Raw genomic sequence first — 19,274 nt, forward strand, 5'->3', positions numbered from 1 at the left:
TTTACATGCCTCACTACTAAGACAATGCTGTGCATCTCTTTGAGAACTGGGGCTAAGTCAAGAATAAGGAAACTGTCTTACAGGTAGTTATCGGGAAAAAAGATGCGTAAAATACCACCATTTGAGGTTTAAATCGCCCTCTATCCCTTCTCTTTTCAGTCATCAAATCGCTTACATTCTTCCCACTCCGGTCAGATCTCACTGGAAATACTGGTCAGTCCTTTAAGAGCATCTCAGGAGAAAGGCTGAGAGATTTGGGACTGCTCAGCCTAGAGAAGAGATGACCTCCAGAGGTCCCTTCCAGCCTCACAGAGTTCTATGACTCTGCAACATGTTAAAGTAATTGTAGAGTAAAAGTAGAGCCTGGCTAATTACTTCACCAGAGGAATATAAAATACACTGGCTAATCACTAATGAGATAATTAAATGCATAAATCACACTAAAATTCTCTTCTCGTCCAGTTCTTATAAGTATTAGCATGATTACTTCCTTCTTTTCACTCCTATGATTTTCAATATGTTCCAAAACATTCAGTCTCATAGGCTAATTAGCAGTTTAAGTACTCTGATTTAGCAGAGCATTTCAGAATACAAAACAAAAGAAAAAAACCAAAAAAAACCCATCCATGTTTTAAAACCATCTGGTAGTTTTCCAGTACTTATTTTATATCACTAAATTTCTGGCTTTTTTTCAGTGTAATTATCTTCTGAAACTGCTGATTCATTTATAGTTTGAAACAAAAAGAAGATCCTGAAGTGACTTATTCTGAAGCCTTCATGGCTTCAAATGTCAGAGAAGACCAAAAGTTATTACACACAAGATACATTTTATAAACCCACAAACTTCTTACCTTGTCAATCTGTTGCCCTGGAACTCACAACTGTTGGTACAAACTATGGGATTATGCAGACAGCACAAGGGGGTTGTGCATTGAGGGTTCATAAAAGGGATTATTATCCCAAGAACAACCCTCTGTTCCTCCTAATTACTTCCCTGCAACTTACTCTATTTTCTGGCATTTCCAGTGCAGATACCTTATCACTTAAAAAAAAAAAAACAAAAAAAACCCAGCAACAAAAAAAACCCCAAAAACAACAACAATAACAAAACAATCACAAAAAACCCCACGAAAAACTCCACCTCTGTGTGTGAGCTAGACAAAACACATGCCTGGCAGATGGATAACTTAGAGAACTTCTACATTATCAGAAACCTTAGCTTTTTCTATACACTAGCCAATTTCTGTACCCTGATCACCAAAGTTTCATTAATGGTTGTCACTAGTGGTATCAGCTTTAGAATAAACCATCACAAGTTCTGAATCTTGCTCTATAAATAGTTCAGATCTGGAACCCTCAACAGCCAGTGTGGGTAAGGCTTGAAAAATGCTGGCATCTCCCAGTGTAGTCCTCCAGCTCTATCTTGCACCTTTAGCCACCTCATAAGTTGCCTTGCAGAATTCTAGGAAATGCTCTGGAAGCCTCTATTGTCAAGCACAAGAACATCCAAGTAAGCTTCAGTAGAGATTTCACCTTATTTTTAATATTCTGAACTGGAAAAGCATATAAACACAATTATCTCTTTAAACTGCAGATGGCACCATATAGAATCCAATGAGCATTAGCTGGGTCACACCTGTAAAGATTAGGAATAGCACCCTGTGCAGTGGGTTTACCTTAGAGGAAAGTAATTGCAGCAAAACAGAATCTCCCATGAGCTGAGGTAAGGGCTAAGCAGTGTGGATGAGCATCTTTACATCTATAATGAAAAATAATGAAAGAGGGCTGGGGGTTATGGGAAAATGGTACTGTTGAGCACCAAAATGCTCAGCGCACATTATTTAACCAAGTGATCAAAGAAGATTACTGATTTAGTATGGTACATAATGAGCTCCCAATCAGATGAACCATGTGCTTAGAATCAGTGTAAATCATGCAGTAGATAAACTGCAATACTAGACACTTGCAAAGTATGAATTTACATCTTTAAATTACTTAATGTTCTTTGTGACCAAATCCCTCAATGTTCTAGTCGTAGACCCACATGTACATGGACACACAAACACAGACACACAGCTTGTGTAGGTCACCATCACCTGCTCCCCACTGGAGAGAGCTCCAGTGGATGCACACCCCTCCTGCAGGATATGTAGTTGCCCTAGAATTTGCATTTGTACACATGTGGAACTTCTGTTATTATTGTTAACACACTATTTGCACAATTTTCAGTGGGAACAGAACTGTTTTAAAAGAAGAGGCATGAATTTGTTGCTGAGCATAAGTAGACTATCATACTGCATGGCATAAATAATTAATAAAAGGAGCTTTTGTAAGTTTTAGACGACATAAAAATATGAAATATACCATGAATGTTTTATGCAATAGCACATAACACTATATTGTAAAACAAAGTGCATAACATCAAAAACATTGCCTAAAATCACTGTTGTAAAGCTGTCAGTTCTGATAATTTCAGAAATATAAAGATTTGTGGGAAAAACTTGCATCGGTTTTAGAGAATTCTGCTCATATAGAATATTTTAAAATGCCCAGAAGTTCGCTGATTTTTATTTCATATCACTATATGGAAAATCCTTCTGACATTTTAATACATGTTTTCACTAAAAAAAAAAAAAGCGAGATTCTTTTTATGTATGTGTTATACATTTTTTGAGCGCTTAAAGGAATTTATAGCAGTCTTATTATAGAGTAATGAACTGCTACCCTATGCTACCATTTTCTGTGTAGCTGTTTCTTTACCAAAATAATCTCCTTGGTATCTGCATCAGTAACCTCCTTGGGTCACGTTCGTTCCACTTGAGTCACCATCTTTTCAGTTCAAAATGTAATGTTGCAGATCACTAGATCAAGGTCATCATTTTGCGCCTACTCACAGCAGCATCTCTAAATCTTGAACAAAATGATCAGAGCACATGTCAGCCACAGCTTTAGTAATAGCAAAATCAGCAGAAAGTCTTACAGAGAAAAAAAAATAAAGTAGAATTTTTCTGATGATAAATGTAGAACTCCTACCCTTCTTCAGGTGTTTAAATACTGAAACATTATACCAATAAGGGGGAAAAAAAGGTATTTTATGTGGAAATGTTTACTCCAAATACAAAGATAGTTGAGCAAGGGGAATATGTTTGGCATTTTCATCTGCTTCTGAAGCAACTTTCACTTTGCTTATATGAAAAGTCCTGCATTTATACCTAGCTAAATAAATATCTTACAATAATAGTCTCAGACAATCTTCATTACTTCATGTAGCCAATGTCAGCTTGTTCAAAAATGCTTAAAAATATCTTTGAAGGAGAAATTTCTAGGTATTTCTGTGTTTGACTTAAAATACCGAGTTGCAAATAATATTACTATCCAAATATTCGTTTTCACTCATTGACCTTTCTGTATTATCAGTCTTCAGTCATCAACAATGCAAAAAATGTGAGAATGTCAGTAAGATTTCTACAAAAATCTTGATTTATAAGTCATTAGCAAGGAACTGAAATAAGATAAATTTGAGAAATAGACAAAGTTTAAGAGAAGATAATTAGAGGATCATTTGAAAGGTTTCACCGAAACAATTTCACACATTCATGCACTTAAAAATGGCTACAAAACCAAAGAAATAGAAATTCGTATTTAGTGCAATGGTGTACTACTCTGTAAATAAAGGTGAAATTGTGAGAGCTAGTACCATAATGTTTCATCAGAAACATGGAGTGGTAGGATTGTCTTCATCCCTGCTGCATACACAGAGGAGTTGTCAGCAGCAGTTGGACATTAATGGGAAATTAACCTGATAATCTACAGCATTTCATTTCTGAAGTTGTCTTTCTCTGTAGGTCTCTCATTACTTCATAGACCTTGATTAATCAGGGTTTATAATGCCCATATGCACAACACGCAGAACTAGTTTCATCCAATGCCCAGCTGGATCCTAAGTAGAATTTAAGTTAGGAAAAAAAAAAAAAAAAGTTGAAATGTGCCCAGAACACCAAGAAACATTGTTATGCTCTTACCAGAAATTATTTGTGCTGCCACAGTCATGGAATAGTTTTTTAATTTACTACACAATTTTCTTTATCATGCAAATGGCTATTAAATTAATTCTGCTTCACCTCACTATGTCTTTTTCATATACTCTCTCTTCAGTGCTACATCCTTAAATTAGTCAGTTCTAGAGCTCTGATCATCTGAAAAATAGCAGTTTATGTGTGTATAGAGGAATTGTCTGGGTGTGCAGTACTTTTATTGTAAAATCTTCAATATTCTGTGTATTTGTTTTTCTTTCATCTTTACAATTTCATACCGACTATCTTAAAGACAGTCTAGTAAATAATTTATTTCCTTTTTACCATTAGACCACTCAAAAAGCATTACTGATACATCAGTGAAGGAAACAATATTAGAATAAATTGTAAAATATAATTTCATGTACTTTTTAATATAGTTTGTATTTTTATTTGGATCTATGTATGTGTTACATATTCTGTGGTATTCCATCTGTTTTGTTTTGTTGGAAAATGTGTATATCTCTGCATAATCAGCAGATATGCTTCAGCTCAAAATGAATAATGAATTTTTCCTTTCTTTATTGTATTCATATCTTCACATTAACCTGTATCTCCAATTTCTATAAATATATATACCAGTCACTTCCCAATTGCTTCCTACCATCCTCATGTTTTTGGGAAATTGGATTTTCCGATTTTCTGAAACATGTAATCAGAATTACTCTGGTTTCTTCATGGGGATTAGACAAAAGTCCTTGTCTACAGATTTCTGACATTGCTAAGACATCCTTTCACAGCCTGGACAGACTGAGGCTGGCAGTATTAACCAACACAGCTCATTTCTTTGAGTTTGCACAGTTTGGAAGTTGCTTCTGTTAGGAGTTGGCTCTGTTGACTGCCATCCACTAGTTATGGTAGAGAGGAGAAGACTTTCTTAGCTGTGATGTGATGCTACCAATTTTTGCTAGTCACTGCATGCAGCACATGAGTCAGTGCCTGTTCCTCCAGGGCACTGCAGCATGATGGTTTAACAACCTAGATAATGATCTCACCTTAGAAGTGATGAAAGTGAGTGGAGCCAGGGTTCTGTCTGTCTCTCTGGGAGTTCCATTGGGGGACTCTGTATTCCTTCCACATTTGGCAGCAAAGAGTGGCTCATCATCCTGCAATGTAACTATCGATTATAAATTCACTGTGCTCAGCACTTCTGAGGCCTCACCTCAAATCCTGTGTCCAATTTTGGGTCCCTCACTGCAAGAAGGACATTGAGCTCCCAGAGTGTGTCCAGAGAAGGGCAGTGGAACTGGTGAGGGGTATGGGTATAAGTCTTGTGAGGAGTGGTTGAGGGAGCTGAGGTGCTTTAGCCTGGAGGAAAAAAAAAAGAAGGCTTATCATCACTCTCTACAACATCCTGAAAGGACGTTGTAGCCAGGTGGGTGTCAGTCTCTTATCCCAAGTAACAAGTGATAGGACATCAGGAAATGGCTTCAAATTGCACCAGAGAATTGGATATGAGGAAAAATTGCTTCACTGAAAGTGTTATCAAGTGTTATTGGAATTGCCCAGGGAAGTGATGGATTCCTCATTCCTGGAGGTATTTAAAAAAAATGTAGATGTGGCGCTTGGGGTTTAGTAGATGGTTTGACAGTGCTGGGTTAAAGGGTGAATTATTTTAAAAGTCTTTTCTAACCTAAATGATTCTGCAATTTGACAGTTCCATGATCCACTTAGACTTCTGACAAAGACAGAACTACTATTCAAAGTACTAAAATACAATCAGTTACTTAAATGCTAAAACAGATTTCCAAGAAATTTCCCCAAACCCTTAATATTTATGAATTTCTTATCTCCAGTAGCCTTATCATAAGTTAAATTTTGTCACTATAGAATTAGCAGAAAAGGCTGTGAGAGAATCTAAGAATGACATTGCTGTCCTTTTGAATTAAGGTTCCTAAAAAATGGGAAAACAGTTATTTTGTAGTCTGCTTAGTGACAGGAGATTTTAGCAAAAGTAGCTCAAAGGTATTGTCAAGATAAAACAATGGCCTTGTTTGTGCTGTGTTTGATGCACCCCTGGATACTTCAGAGCTTCTGCTTTTATTCGGTTACAGAGTAAATTTGTGATGTCAACATTTGGCATTGTAATAGTACTTTTATTCTAGAGTATTATTTGCAAATACATTCAAGTCATAAAATATGTGATAGATGAAAAGTCAATATTTCAATATGGTATTGGTTTTATATAAACCAGAGGACTTGACTCTTAAATAGCTAAACTAATTTGTCTAGTAAAATCCTATTGGTATCAAGACTTGGCCTCCTCTCCTAAGTGCAGAAAATCTTTTTACTTTCAAGATCAAAACAATTGAGCTAAAGAAAAGGAACCTATTCCTTTGTCAGAAATACCCAATTTTCTTCCTAGGAAAGGCAGAAATTTATTCTCTTTTAGTGTCTAAGCTGTGTGAATATTTGATCATATGTATGGGAATGAAGCACAGTCTAAATATAATAAAAAAAGAAATTCTCAAAAATCTGCAATTAAAGATATCCTAAAATCTCTGCTGATGATACCTTTCAGTTGTTCCACCACGTTTCTGTTTAAAGATTTCTCTATTTTGAGTGTTACTATTGCAGGGTCATTGCCATCAAAATAATTACTGTTATTTAAGAGGTCTTCTTGTCTGAATTGCAGTCTAGAATGTATTATATTCATGTTCCTGAGAATAATGATTTTATAGGAATGAGACCTATTTCACTTTGTGTGGGTGATTTTTGCCATTATTCACATTCCCATTTCTATTGTTAGTATTATATTATTCTATCATCCTCATCATCATTAGAAATTAGCAAGGCATCTTATAGGATAAACAGAATTTAAGCATTCCAGGAACTCCTGCGTTAGGTTCTCAGTATGTAATATAATAAAATATTGTGGCAACCCAAACTTAATCAATATTAGAAAATATGTAGCTGAGCATAATTCAGACTGTTATACAAGTACAATTTTCTAAAATCAGAATGAGAAAACTTTTAAACTGTACTTTTTTCTATTGAAGTAAACAGCTTTACAGAATTCACGTGCTACAGGTCTAGCTTTTAACACAAATAGATTCAACATATAAAACATTATAACTTTATGAATATGCATTACTATAATATACCCTGCACCACCTCCAAGAAACTGTATCAAATAAACTGTATATTTTGTTCTTTCAAACCTAAGTATTAATGAATTTACAGCTGTTTATTTTAAACTAGGATCAAAAAGATCACTCTCTAAACTGAATGCAAAATTTGATTCATGTATCTTGTGGCTTAATAAAACTGGAAGGGAATTTAATACATACAATTGTATCCTACATCATTGTTCCTCTGCTATACTTATATACAAATTGAATTTAACTTATGTCTTTTTTTGTCCAGTTAACAAACCTATTTCTTTCATGATGTTTATTTCGACTTGGTTCATTGCTTGCTGCTTCCACATAATGAATGAATCCTGACAGAATTATTTTCCATGGAATTATAACATTTTATTATAATCCAAAGGGTTAGTTCCAAAAAGTAACGCTTCATAATTATATTGAATATTTTTTTCTGTAGGCTATTTAAATTTTGAAAGTGAAGCACTGTTATGTGTTCATTAAAATAAAGCACTGCTTACATTTCAGATTAATCATTAGACTATTCTCTTAAGCATTAATTTAAATGCATCTATAATTTTGATATTTGTAGTTCTGCTTTTATGTCTCATCAGGAGCTACAACTATTGAAAAGTATGATCTCAGAACAAACATATGGATTCAGGCTGGAGTAATGAATGGCAGGAGGCTTCAGTTTGGTGTTGCTGTCATCGATGACAAGCTGTTTGTCATTGGAGGCCGGGATGGTTTGAAGACATTAAACACTGTTGAGTGTTACAATCCAAAGACCAAGGCTTGGACTGTGTTACCACCTATGTCAACACATAGGCATGGCTTAGGTAAGAAAAAAATATTTTTAAACATACCACTTTTTTTTTTTTTTTTTTTTTTGTTATGTAACTTTTAATAGAAAACTCAGTGCTTTTAAGCTGTAGTAGCATTCTTACCAGTAACAATAACTAGGCTTTGCATCATGATAAAAGAACTATCCTGCCTCCACAAGGTCTGCTTCTCGTTGGCCTCCAGTGGTGGGTGGTCACCCCCTCTGATTTATGCGGACCAGAGGCTTCACCATCACCCACTCAAAATTTCACCTCCTCACCCTTGGGAGGGTGCACATTGTAGGGTGCAAAGCACCCTAGCACCTCCACAAATGGGCAAATGTTTGACCCATTAACATCTCAGACTCCCACAGACACAAGTGGGGAGGGGATGAAAGTATTAAAAGTGGGAGAATGGCAAGAAGGATGGCAGATTTGCTCAAGTGACATTTCAGCCTGGAATGCCAAGGCTTGAAGAATAACAATGTGGGAGCCCCATATATATGTTATGCCTACTGCTGTTTATCTCTGTTTTGAGAAGTAAAATTCCTGTGTAGAGACAACATAGGTGTTTGGAGAGGCTTATGGGCTTATGTTTGAGCTCCCTGTTTTGGGACAGAGGTCATAAAAAGCCCAGAGGAGATCCCAGCACATTGGTAAACTGTGCATGAGTGGGTGCTTGATAAATGGGTGCAAGCAGCAGCCCAGCCACCTGCTGGGATTGTGTTCCTCCTGCCTGGGTGTTGCTTTGGCATCCCCTGGTTAGGAAGGTAATAAATAGGAAACAAATTTACTTTTTGTATTTCAGCAGTGGTTTTGTGGTTATTCTGCCTGCCTGCCTGGGCTGCCTCATGAAACACACAATGTTATCCTGTCCATTCCCCTGAGTTGCAATCAGCAAGTCCTTTGTTGTACTATTCCATCAATACCTCAGAAAATGGCCATGCTTTCCTGCCCTTCACTTGTGTCATTGGACACTTGCAGTGTCCATATGCACTCTTGCTGTCAAACAAGTCTTACAATAGAAAACAGTGATGGGAATCCATATGAGATAGCGTCATTACACTGAATATCTCACTGATTTAAAACTTTTTCCTAAGTTTAAATTTAGTTGTAAATTAGAAAATACATGAGAAAATACACTATTTAAATGCAAAAATACATCATGTCTTCTCTGCCAGTGTTCGAGAATTTCACAGAATCAGTGCTGGTCCCCAGGGCAGTAAATATTCAATGACTTCAGCTGTAACTACAGGAAAGTAATAATAAAACAGTAGGGTGTGCTGAATAGAGAAAATCTTTGTCTCAGTGACAAAAGAGGTGAATCTATGATTGAAAACCCTTGGTAATCAGTTAAAAAAATAGTTCTGGACTATAATTTTACAGATGATTTTGGTCAACAGAATTAAAAAATTGTAGTTTAAGTTGAGGAATGTTGAGATTATGGCTGGAGAAAAACTGGTATTCTTTCAGTACAAGGAAAAAAAATCTAACTAGGCAGTTGACCATTTGAGGAGTTTTTGTTTTCCTTAATATAAAATAATTTTTGAATTTTTATATTGAAGTAATTCAGGCTTTTTGCAAACAACATGTAAAATGAGAAAAGAAGTCTAAGTTGGGATGATTAAATGCAGTTGTTTGGGAGGCATTAGAAAGGTGTTCTTTATCTGGAATTATATACTAATCATATTATTACCTGAGAAGCTTACTGAATAGAATTTAATTAGTTTTATTTTAATTTTTTCTAATGACCTATAAAGTTATTTTAGTAAATGCCTTTTGTAATGAAAGTTAATCTGAAGTAATTTTTTTTATTATTTTTTTTCTAAACTATGTTATGTTATATCCATGTAGTAATAACGCTAGAGCAGTTTGAATTGGGTTTTGTATACAGGATAGAAATAAGCCCCCATCCTTTACATGGATATATTTTTGTTGATACAGGAAAAAAATTGTCAGATGAACCCCATTGTAACTAAGGCCACAACCAGGTAATACAATTCACTTTATCCTGTATTCATATAATCTTCAGAAGAAGCATATGAATAGAAGTTGATACATGTAGAAATGAGGAAATAAAAGTTGACAGGCCTTGTAGTACAAGTCCATAGCATAGGAAGTCATATGTTAGGCTGTTTTAAAGCTGCCAATTGAAGATGAGTGAAAGCTCTTTTAATGGCAGTGTTTGAAATAAGTGGTGCTAAAGTACAAAAAAGAAAGGGCAGACTGTGGGATCCAAAACTATTATTTAAAGTAATAGTGATTCTAATATCCCTGTTGAGTAGTCCATAAAATAGAATGGAGTATGAAAGAGCAATAAGATACCAGAAAGGTGTGTGAAAGGCGAAAATGAAATATGGGAAAGGTGAAACCTGACAAACAGGAAGACCAAATCAAAATCTGTGTAGGAAAGGAAGAAAGAGACTGAAAGGACAAAGATGTGAAAAAATGTAAAACAGATTCTGGTTTATTAATTCAGCAGTTTTATGAAGCAACACTGTCTCCACTTTTTCAATTTCCATACTGAACTTAATAGTCTATGTGGAGGAGGGGAGAGAAGGGAAATATGGAACCAATGATAGACTAATTAGGATTTTAGTTATCAAATCCAATGAAACTGTGATTAAAAAATTTTAAAAAAAGGCTAGAAAAAAACTGGTATTTGACTTATCTTTACAAAAGAAACAATTTAAGTGCCACAGTGAGAAAATTAGGTTTCCAGTAAAACTAGGGGAGAACAGTAGTCTTTTCAGGTAAGTGTTCAAAACTGTCCTTTTGATGAACTGTATAAAGTGTGTCTAAGCTTCTTTTTTAGGTTTTGAAAATATACTGATCTCACCACCCATAGTCAAACACCTAATTGCAAGATGATCAGCATGGAAGGAGGCTGACAGGACATGATATTACCTCTTAAAATCCTGTGCAGCTTAGAGTGGAGGCAAGTTACATATATTTTTCCTCCTCCCCTCTTGGAAGAGAGAGTCTTGCCAGTAGCTTTTTCTGAGTGAAAATGCTATAAAAATATTAATATCCGATGAGAAAGCCTTAGATTTATTTACAGAGGATATAGGTCTAGGGTGGATAGAATTCACTCTACCCAGAGTGAATGGTCACAGAAGACCTAAAGAATTTCCAATTCTCAGTTTATACAGTGGGTTAGCCTTCAACCTACAGTTCTGAAAAAAATAAATATGTAATGTAAATACATTTTAAAGGACTGAGGTTTATCCCTGAAATTCGAGTGAATACTTGCTTCTAATGCGGTTGTCATGAAACTGCAATGTGCAGAAATGAATAACTAAAAGACTAAGTTAAAAATTCAGAAGTGGAAAGACAATACATGTAGTTAGGGAGCAACAAGATAAAGACTCTCAGAATATCTCAGATGGTGCTGACAAAATATCAGATTGCACTATGGGTTTGCATGAAGGCAAATTTCTATATTTCACTGAGAGGGAACACCCACTTTTCTTCTTAGACCCAGCCTGATTCTCAACTTTCATGATTTCTGCTCTAGAGTCCAGCTCATGAGTGAGAGGGAAGGGAAAAAAATTACTTGGGAAAAATACAGGGATGCTCTGAACCTATCAAGTAGTAATGAGAAATAATAATAGAGGGAAAGGTTGTGGAGAAACTGAATTATCAGTATTCTTACTACATAGTAAATCTCAGAAGTAAAATACATGTATAAATATAGGTAATAAAATTATATAAAAATATAGACATATAAATTACTTGTTTTCAGTCTGTATAGTTTTTAAATCATTAAATGAAAATTTAGAAAATATTTTATCTACTTTTAAAAGTATTCAAGTGTTGACTACTTCATTGATTCAAAATTAGTGAAATTCTTCAGAAGTAATGTTTGTATTTTCAAAAGGAATTATTGTTTATGAAATAATTTTGCATTGTGTGAAAGCTTAGAGCATAAATACAACTGCAGTTTTAGAGGTCTATTTTGTGTAGGATTCAGCAGCCTAAGCAGGTATATTGTACAATGGAGTAGAGCAACTGTGGTGGCATAATCTGATTTCCATGGGAATAAGAAATGTAGCACGTTTAAAATTAAATTATTTGTCGCTTGGGAACAGTTCCTGCTTCTTAAGGTACAGCAAATACTATTGAGCAGACTGGAAACTGAGAATCTGGTAATGCAAAAATAACTTAAATTCCAGTTGCACTGGTACTTTTAAAAAGAAAACCAATGGTGTTTTATTGGGTATTTATGCCTGTATGTGTGTATGATTTGAGAGATGTGAAAAATATTGATTTTTGAGAAACTATTGAAGATAAAAAACTAAACAAAAAAAATACAGTAAATTTTTATGAACACTTCTATTTAAATAAAGCTAGGATAGTGATGAAGTACATAATGTCTTAAAGGGCAAGCAGTAACAATGTAGCATCAATGGAACTGCTTACCAGTTGGTAATTTCTGGTGAAATTATTCCTTCATAAAGCAGTAAGTCGAAAAAAATAGTATTCTGTATCACAATTCTCTATATAAATATTGACATAAAGCAGATATATTTAATCCCATTGTTCTCCCTTGGTGAAGTAAATAATTTCTGACAATAAATTTGTAAAATTTCAAGAGTTTCTTAAAATAAGCCTGCAGTGCAATATCAGAAAAAGTATCAGATACTAGAAAACTTAATAGATCCATAATAGCAAAACGAGTATTGGATTGTCCTGAAACAAGTGAAGGAGAAACACATAGGTAACACATATTTGATACAATAAATTTATAATGATCAGGTCATTGCAATAAAATGATATCTATTAACGATGCATTTTATGAGATGAATATGAGTAATCACCTCTATTGTCAGATGAACCCCATTGTAACTAAGGCCAATTTTATTTGGCCAACTAAGGCCAACTAATTTTATGCCAAATATTTTGTTAGGAAACAAAGCCTTTGAAGAATGAGTGCTACTAACAGATTTTTTGAAACAGTTCCACCAGGAAAATGTGGGCTGTAGGTTTCATGAGCAGAGTAGATCAGATACCCAGCAAAGTACCGAAATTATTAACTATCTGAGTTTTACCTCTTTCATGAACCTTAATATAAGATAGATTATTACTTACTCAACACTGAAAATTTAATGATGAATGATACCTCTTTTGATACCTAATTAGAAAGATAGTTTTGAAGTCAGTGAGAGCTGAACTTTCATCCACCATTTTAAAACCTTTTGCTATGGAAGTTAAGCAATGGTGTTATTTTAGAAAGTGCTTAAGCCCCAATAAAAACATGTTTGTCTGTGGAGTTACAGTCTGTCAGAAAGCATTCTCGAAGAGTAGATACCATTAAAATAGACTAGGAATATAAATAAAAGCCTTAACACACCCATTCATGGTAGCTGTAAAATAAACTATAAAAATGTTGAAGATAAAAGGGATCTTTGTTTTTCTTTCTCTGCTATCTTGCATGATAGCTCCTCTTTTTATGTTTCACCATTCCTGGGCTACTGAAGAGCCAAAAATGGCAAATTTATGTTTTTTATTAACATATAACAAAAATAAGTAGCTATTTTTTCTAGGTTTGGATTTTTTTAAATTATACAACATTATGAATACAGATTTTTTTGTATGTTTTCTGTATGTAAAAAAAAAATATTGTGGAGATTAAAAAGTGCAGAGGTGCAGAGACAGATGTATGAGAATCTGAGGTTCCATTCTGGATGTCAGGGCATATGTGAACCTGTAGATCAGAAACAAAAGGCAGGAAGAAAGAAATGCCAGTAAAAGGAAAAAAATTGAATTAGCATTGAAACCAACAGATTAGGTCATACCCTATTAATATGATAAAACTGTAATTACTTATGACTAATTAATTTCCCAATATTGTGGAGGAAATATTTATAAATAAAAGAGTTATTGAATTATATAATCAAATTTTTGCATAATGTTTGTTGCAGCGCCAAACAGCTGGGTAAAGGAAACTTTTCCAGATAGTAGTTTCTTAGAGCATGCAGACAACTGAAAATATTACAGCACTTTATGCTATCATTTATATGATACTGACCAAATTCTACTGAGCTGGGCAGTGATAATCCAGATTTCCAGAGCATGATGCCATACAGTATCATTTTGATATCATTTTGATGCCATATCATATCATTTTGATATGACAAAGGTTGGGTCAGCTGGGAAAGATTCACGTCCCATAAAAGTTCAACTCGAGATCCCATTGTAAATATCTTATTTTTCCGCAATGGTAAATCTTTCTGGGTACATCAGCACCTCATAAAAGCAATGCTATAGTTAAGATGTGTCTTCTCCATCTTTATGGGGTGATTTCTTTGCACAGAAAACCCCATAACCCAAAAAACACAACAAACAAAAACGCCAAAACATATCATCAACTAAGTATTGAGTGGAAGAGTTCCACAACAGACTGGCTTACCAGAGCACAGCAATCTTCTGATATAGATGTTTTCTATACCCCAGAAGAAACTGTTAAGAGATTAGTTTGAGAATCTTTATTTTAGGCAACATTGACTGGTACTACATGCCTCCATGTAGTGAAATGATTATTATTTTTTCCATGTGAAATCTCAGGAAAAATGACTGCTTGCACTGTGGGTTGCAATAAGAGCTAAACAATTTAAAGTATTTTGTCTGGAATATTGGTTTACATGTATATTAGATTTATGCTTTGGATTTTTCTCCTAATCATGGGAAACACCAGAGGGAATTTTTCCCTGAGTTATTAAGTACCTTTTCTTTCTACTTTGCACCTTTACTAAGTAGTAGATCATGACCCAATTCACTAAAGAGTTACAAATCATAACAGCAACACTCATAATTATTTCTGAGTCATGTTCTCAGGATAATAGTGTAGCAGAATTGAGAACCTAGTGTCTTATCTACAAACCAGAATGTAAACAGAGGGTCGACAGGCAGATCTTTGCTTCTATAAATTTGCATTATATTAGCAAGTAAATGTAATATCTTCTGGCCCAAGAGGGAAGTGATATTGCTATAATTCTTTAAACCATCCTTGATACTTGTGAATTTACATAGGAATAGGTATTTTCAATGTTGAGTCACTGAATATTCTCTAAGGAAGGTAGGTCAGGTCCAATTCTCCAATTAATGACACAGTAAATTCCAAGATTAGCCTATGGCAGTCCTATATGCAGCATCCAAAGAACAGTATTTGTGTTTCTCAGTCAGTTAATATTATGGCTTTGAGAACTAAATACAAGAATTTATTCATCATTTAATTTATGATGTACATTTTAAATCAAATTAGACTTTACTTTCTTTGATACCACTGCTATGGAAGAAATGTGGTTTAAGACTTAAAGAGAGAAAAAACAGAGTAAGAAAAAGCAGCAATATTAATTACAATTAATACAAAATTGTATAAATATGCTTCTGTGGGTATGGGTGAGAAAAGAGTTTGTTAAAAATTGTACTCCTACCTGGACATAAAATAAATGCAGAGCCTAAAAAGGGTAGAATAAAGTCCGGATGTTATTTGATCAAACTTCACACTTGGATAGCAAACTACTGATTTGTCTTCTCACCTTCAATGTCATGATATATTCTATGTCTGTTATCTTCTTGAAAGGTAATGTCCTTATTTAAAGTTGTTGGATACAAGTATATCCTTACCAGTTAAAATTTAACATCTCTGCAAATATCCAAATGCAGAGACTACAGTAAAGCTAGAACCACAGATAATTTTTCTTTGACATTTTGTAACCAAATATCAGTATGAAACTATATTTACAAGTATTTAATTTTAAGAAATAAAATTTTAAATTTTTTTTCTGTAAAATTAGGTCCATCAGGCAGATAAGGAACTGCAGAATTAAAAATTCTATAGGCAGCGCTCCTTTATTTTGTAACATTACAGAAAAGCAATTTAAAATCCCATTCCAGTCTTCAAGTATAAATAATTGGAACTGTACAGATTGAGCACCTAATTAGGCATAATAGGGTTTTGTGCTGCATAGCTTTTTGAAGGCAATCAAAAGGAAAATGCCTGCCATTGCAAACTAGACAATTAGTTTTTTAGATCTCATTTGGTTTAGAAAGAATACTGTTTGCTTTTGTAAATTCCTAGGTCAAAATGCTTAGAAGAATTATTTTCCAGGTGATTTTTTGTTCAGGAAAACATTAAGGTTTCTCTGCACTGCACTTACAGCACTTAACTACTCAAGATATTGCTGAAAACATATCTCCTCTTAAGAAAATAAGTTGCTTCCTTTCTTAAAAGGAATGTTCATAGATGGTTCAGCTCTGCAACTGTATGAGAACTAGGAAAGCCAAACTATTCAGTGCCAGTTAAATGAAAGTAATCCATCAAAAGATGGGTAGAACAAATTATTCCCTCAGTGCCAGAATTATTATTTTCTACAAATTAAAAAAGTAAGATTTGACTCCTCCAATTTTCAGTTTCTTTGTTCAGATAAATAACTTTTGTTATTTAATGTAATTCTCTTACAGTAAAATACTCCCTTTTTGAATGTTTTATTACTTTTGTCAGAAAACAACAAAGCACTAGTATCATGCAAAAAATTAAATCCAAGAGGATTTTTTCTTTTCTTGTGGCTTAAATTGGTTTTGCCAAATTGTTGAAGATGGCATACAGGAAGAAAATGTCTGAGGGCATTCTGTCCTTTCTCTTCTCTTAGCAAAGTCTCCTGAAAGAGGCAAAAGCATTATTCTTCTGTGCAATTTGCTCAATGACAAATAAGAGTTCAAGTGTCAGCTGGAAATAGTTATTTTCTCATTTATAAACAGGAAAATCCCATTCCTATAGATATTTTTCAATATCTACATTCTGAGTGTAAATATAGGTGGATGTATATTATTTTGTGGACAGAGATGACAGAAAACAAAATTAGGTACTCTGACATCAGTATACTAGGTTATACAATGAACATGAAAACCTGTCACATGAAGTTGAAATGAACTCTGATCTTCTAACACACTGCTCAGTATCTTGACTACAAAAAGATGAAAAATCTTATCTCAAGAGACTAAGCAGAAATTGGCTGCACCATTTAAAAAAAATAAAAGGTATATCGAGTTCAGTACCTTTGCTCTTTAAGGAGGAGGAATTCTACAGTGTGGTAATAGTATTGGAACCCTGACATTTCAACACAGACTACTTACAATGAATTTAATTTTTTTCTTCTATTAAAACAAATGACCTGGAACATTCAGAAAAGAGAATAGTCTTGCTTCATCAGTTTTATTGGAAAATATTTTGCTTTGTGATCTTGGGGAATGTGTCCCTTAAGATTTTGATTGTGGTGCTGCCATTAGCTGTTATCATGGAGTGTTCAGTAATTTCAGTCAGAGAAGAGGTGCACTGCAATCCATCCTGCATAAGGAGGCTACAAGGAATACCTTTGGGAATATCTTTTAGTCCATATGTGTGATAAAAAAATCACATAGACATTCTGGCATCTAAGCTTAGAATGAATCCAAATGCTTGGATTTAATGCTTGAATATTGAATTTTTCATCTAAGACACAGTCCCTGTAATATAAAATGTGTATTTATATACTTACTTGGGCAAGATGATTACATTATCATTACTACTCATTAGAATATTTTCAAACATATGATTCAAGCACTGCCTAATGGGGAAAGTAAATACTTCTGTGTAGCTTAGAACACTGCCATCCTGGCTTCCTAGAAAACATAAGAATCAAATGTGGGGTTTCATATATAGGTTGGTCGAAACACAAGTACCAGAGATGCAACCCAGCAGAAGCAACAGTTTGTGCAGCAGCTTCCACAAAAGGGCACCAGAAACTACTGAGGGCGGTATATTGGTTTCTAAAATGGGTAAAAAAATCAGTAGGAGCTGTGCATCTCACAGGGTTCTCTCTGCATTGTATAAACTCAGAAAAGTCATGATGAGAAGAACAGAGCAGCCATTGAAGACTATTTTCTGTATAAAGTGCAGTTACTCAATGTTACTTTTCTCTCTTTGCAACAAGAAATGCAGAGAGAAAGTAGCATTATATTAATGCAATGAGATTATCTTTTTTCATTGTCATTAAAAAAAAAAAATAGCTCCATGAAAATGCAGGAAGAATGGTATGTTGATTAAGAGGAAATCAAATTTCCTACAAAATGTGAATTAAATAATTGTAATGGCTTAATTTCCAGCAGGAAATAGATGAGAATAAAGCTCAAATATGAAGGACTTGAAATAAAAAAAATTAAATACTGAATGAGATAAAAAGAGTAATTGAGGAAAACACTTTCTATTCTAGTGAAAGTGCAAATAAGTTATCTCAGGAAATAAAAGCTGGAAATTTCGAAACTGAAAAGATGTGATTTTTATGTGCATCATAGATTCCTTGTGAAATTCACTTCATAATAATATAACACTGCTTGTGTGCGAAAGTGAGAGGGTTTGTGTTTTTGTCTAGACACCAATTATGTGTACATGTATGTGTATAAAAACGTTTACCCCTCTGAACTTCCTTTGAATATGATTCATTTTTTATCCCAAAAAGAACTTGATTTTCTATTTAACTTTGCATTTAATGAAGAGTATATAGATGAAAAAGCTAAGGGGCACCATGTTTTTTATAGCAAGCCATGGTAAATTTTTTTTTACAATGTAAACCTCATTGTTCAGGATTTAAAAATATTTAAAATATTAGATACTAGAGTAGATAAAAATCACGTCCAAACTACATATTTTAGCATATAATCCCATAATTTTTATGTGACCACTGACACATCTTCCCACATACTGGTTATGTTCTGAGATGAAATATTGAGCTATATGAATCATTACTTTAGATTAATATCCACTTTAATATTCTGGAGAAATTTTAACTGGAACATGTGATTGAAAAGAAAGAATTTCTAGGCAAGGCAATGAAAACAATTGGAGAATGAGTTCTATAGAAAAAGAAAAGGTTCAACCTTCATTTGGAGGAGCATTTTTCTAAGGGTTAGTAGGCTTTTTTAAATTATTTTCTTTTTTAAGTTAAAAAAATATTGACAAACAAAAATCAACATCCAAAGTGCAGGAAGATTTTCTGTGAACACTGACGTGAAACATATTCAAACTCATGGATAAATATAGTTTTAAGGTAAAATAAGCTTTTAATGAATTCGTTTTGTGAAATAAGACAAAACATTTCTACACAGAAAGTGGAAAGTTCACATGGTTGAAAATTAAAGATAGACTTTCCTGCAAGAAAAAAACAAAGCCATTCTCTGCAACTTTAATGATTTCTTGTTTTCTGACTTTTTGATGAGTTCAAATTGTGTGAAATGGAGTGAGGATAAAAAAGTCA

The 19,274-nt window shown here is 34.0% G+C and overlaps 1 protein-coding gene across 1 annotated transcript in view; it reads left to right on the forward strand.

The window, feature by feature from the left end:
- KLHL1 (kelch like family member 1) overlaps positions 1-19,274 on the forward strand; it is a 190,584-nt gene that overhangs the window by 146,616 nt on the left and 24,694 nt on the right. Inside the window, exon 7 of the mRNA XM_064713523.1 lies at positions 7,774-7,998. Coding sequence (XP_064569593.1) covers positions 7,774-7,998 — 225 coding nt within the window. The remainder of the gene's footprint in view (positions 1-7,773; positions 7,999-19,274) is intronic.

Source organism: Zonotrichia leucophrys, chromosome 1 (assembly GCF_028769735.1).
Source record: "Zonotrichia leucophrys gambelii isolate GWCS_2022_RI chromosome 1, RI_Zleu_2.0, whole genome shotgun sequence".
Classification (NCBI taxonomy): Eukaryota; Metazoa; Chordata; class Aves; order Passeriformes; family Passerellidae; genus Zonotrichia; species Zonotrichia leucophrys.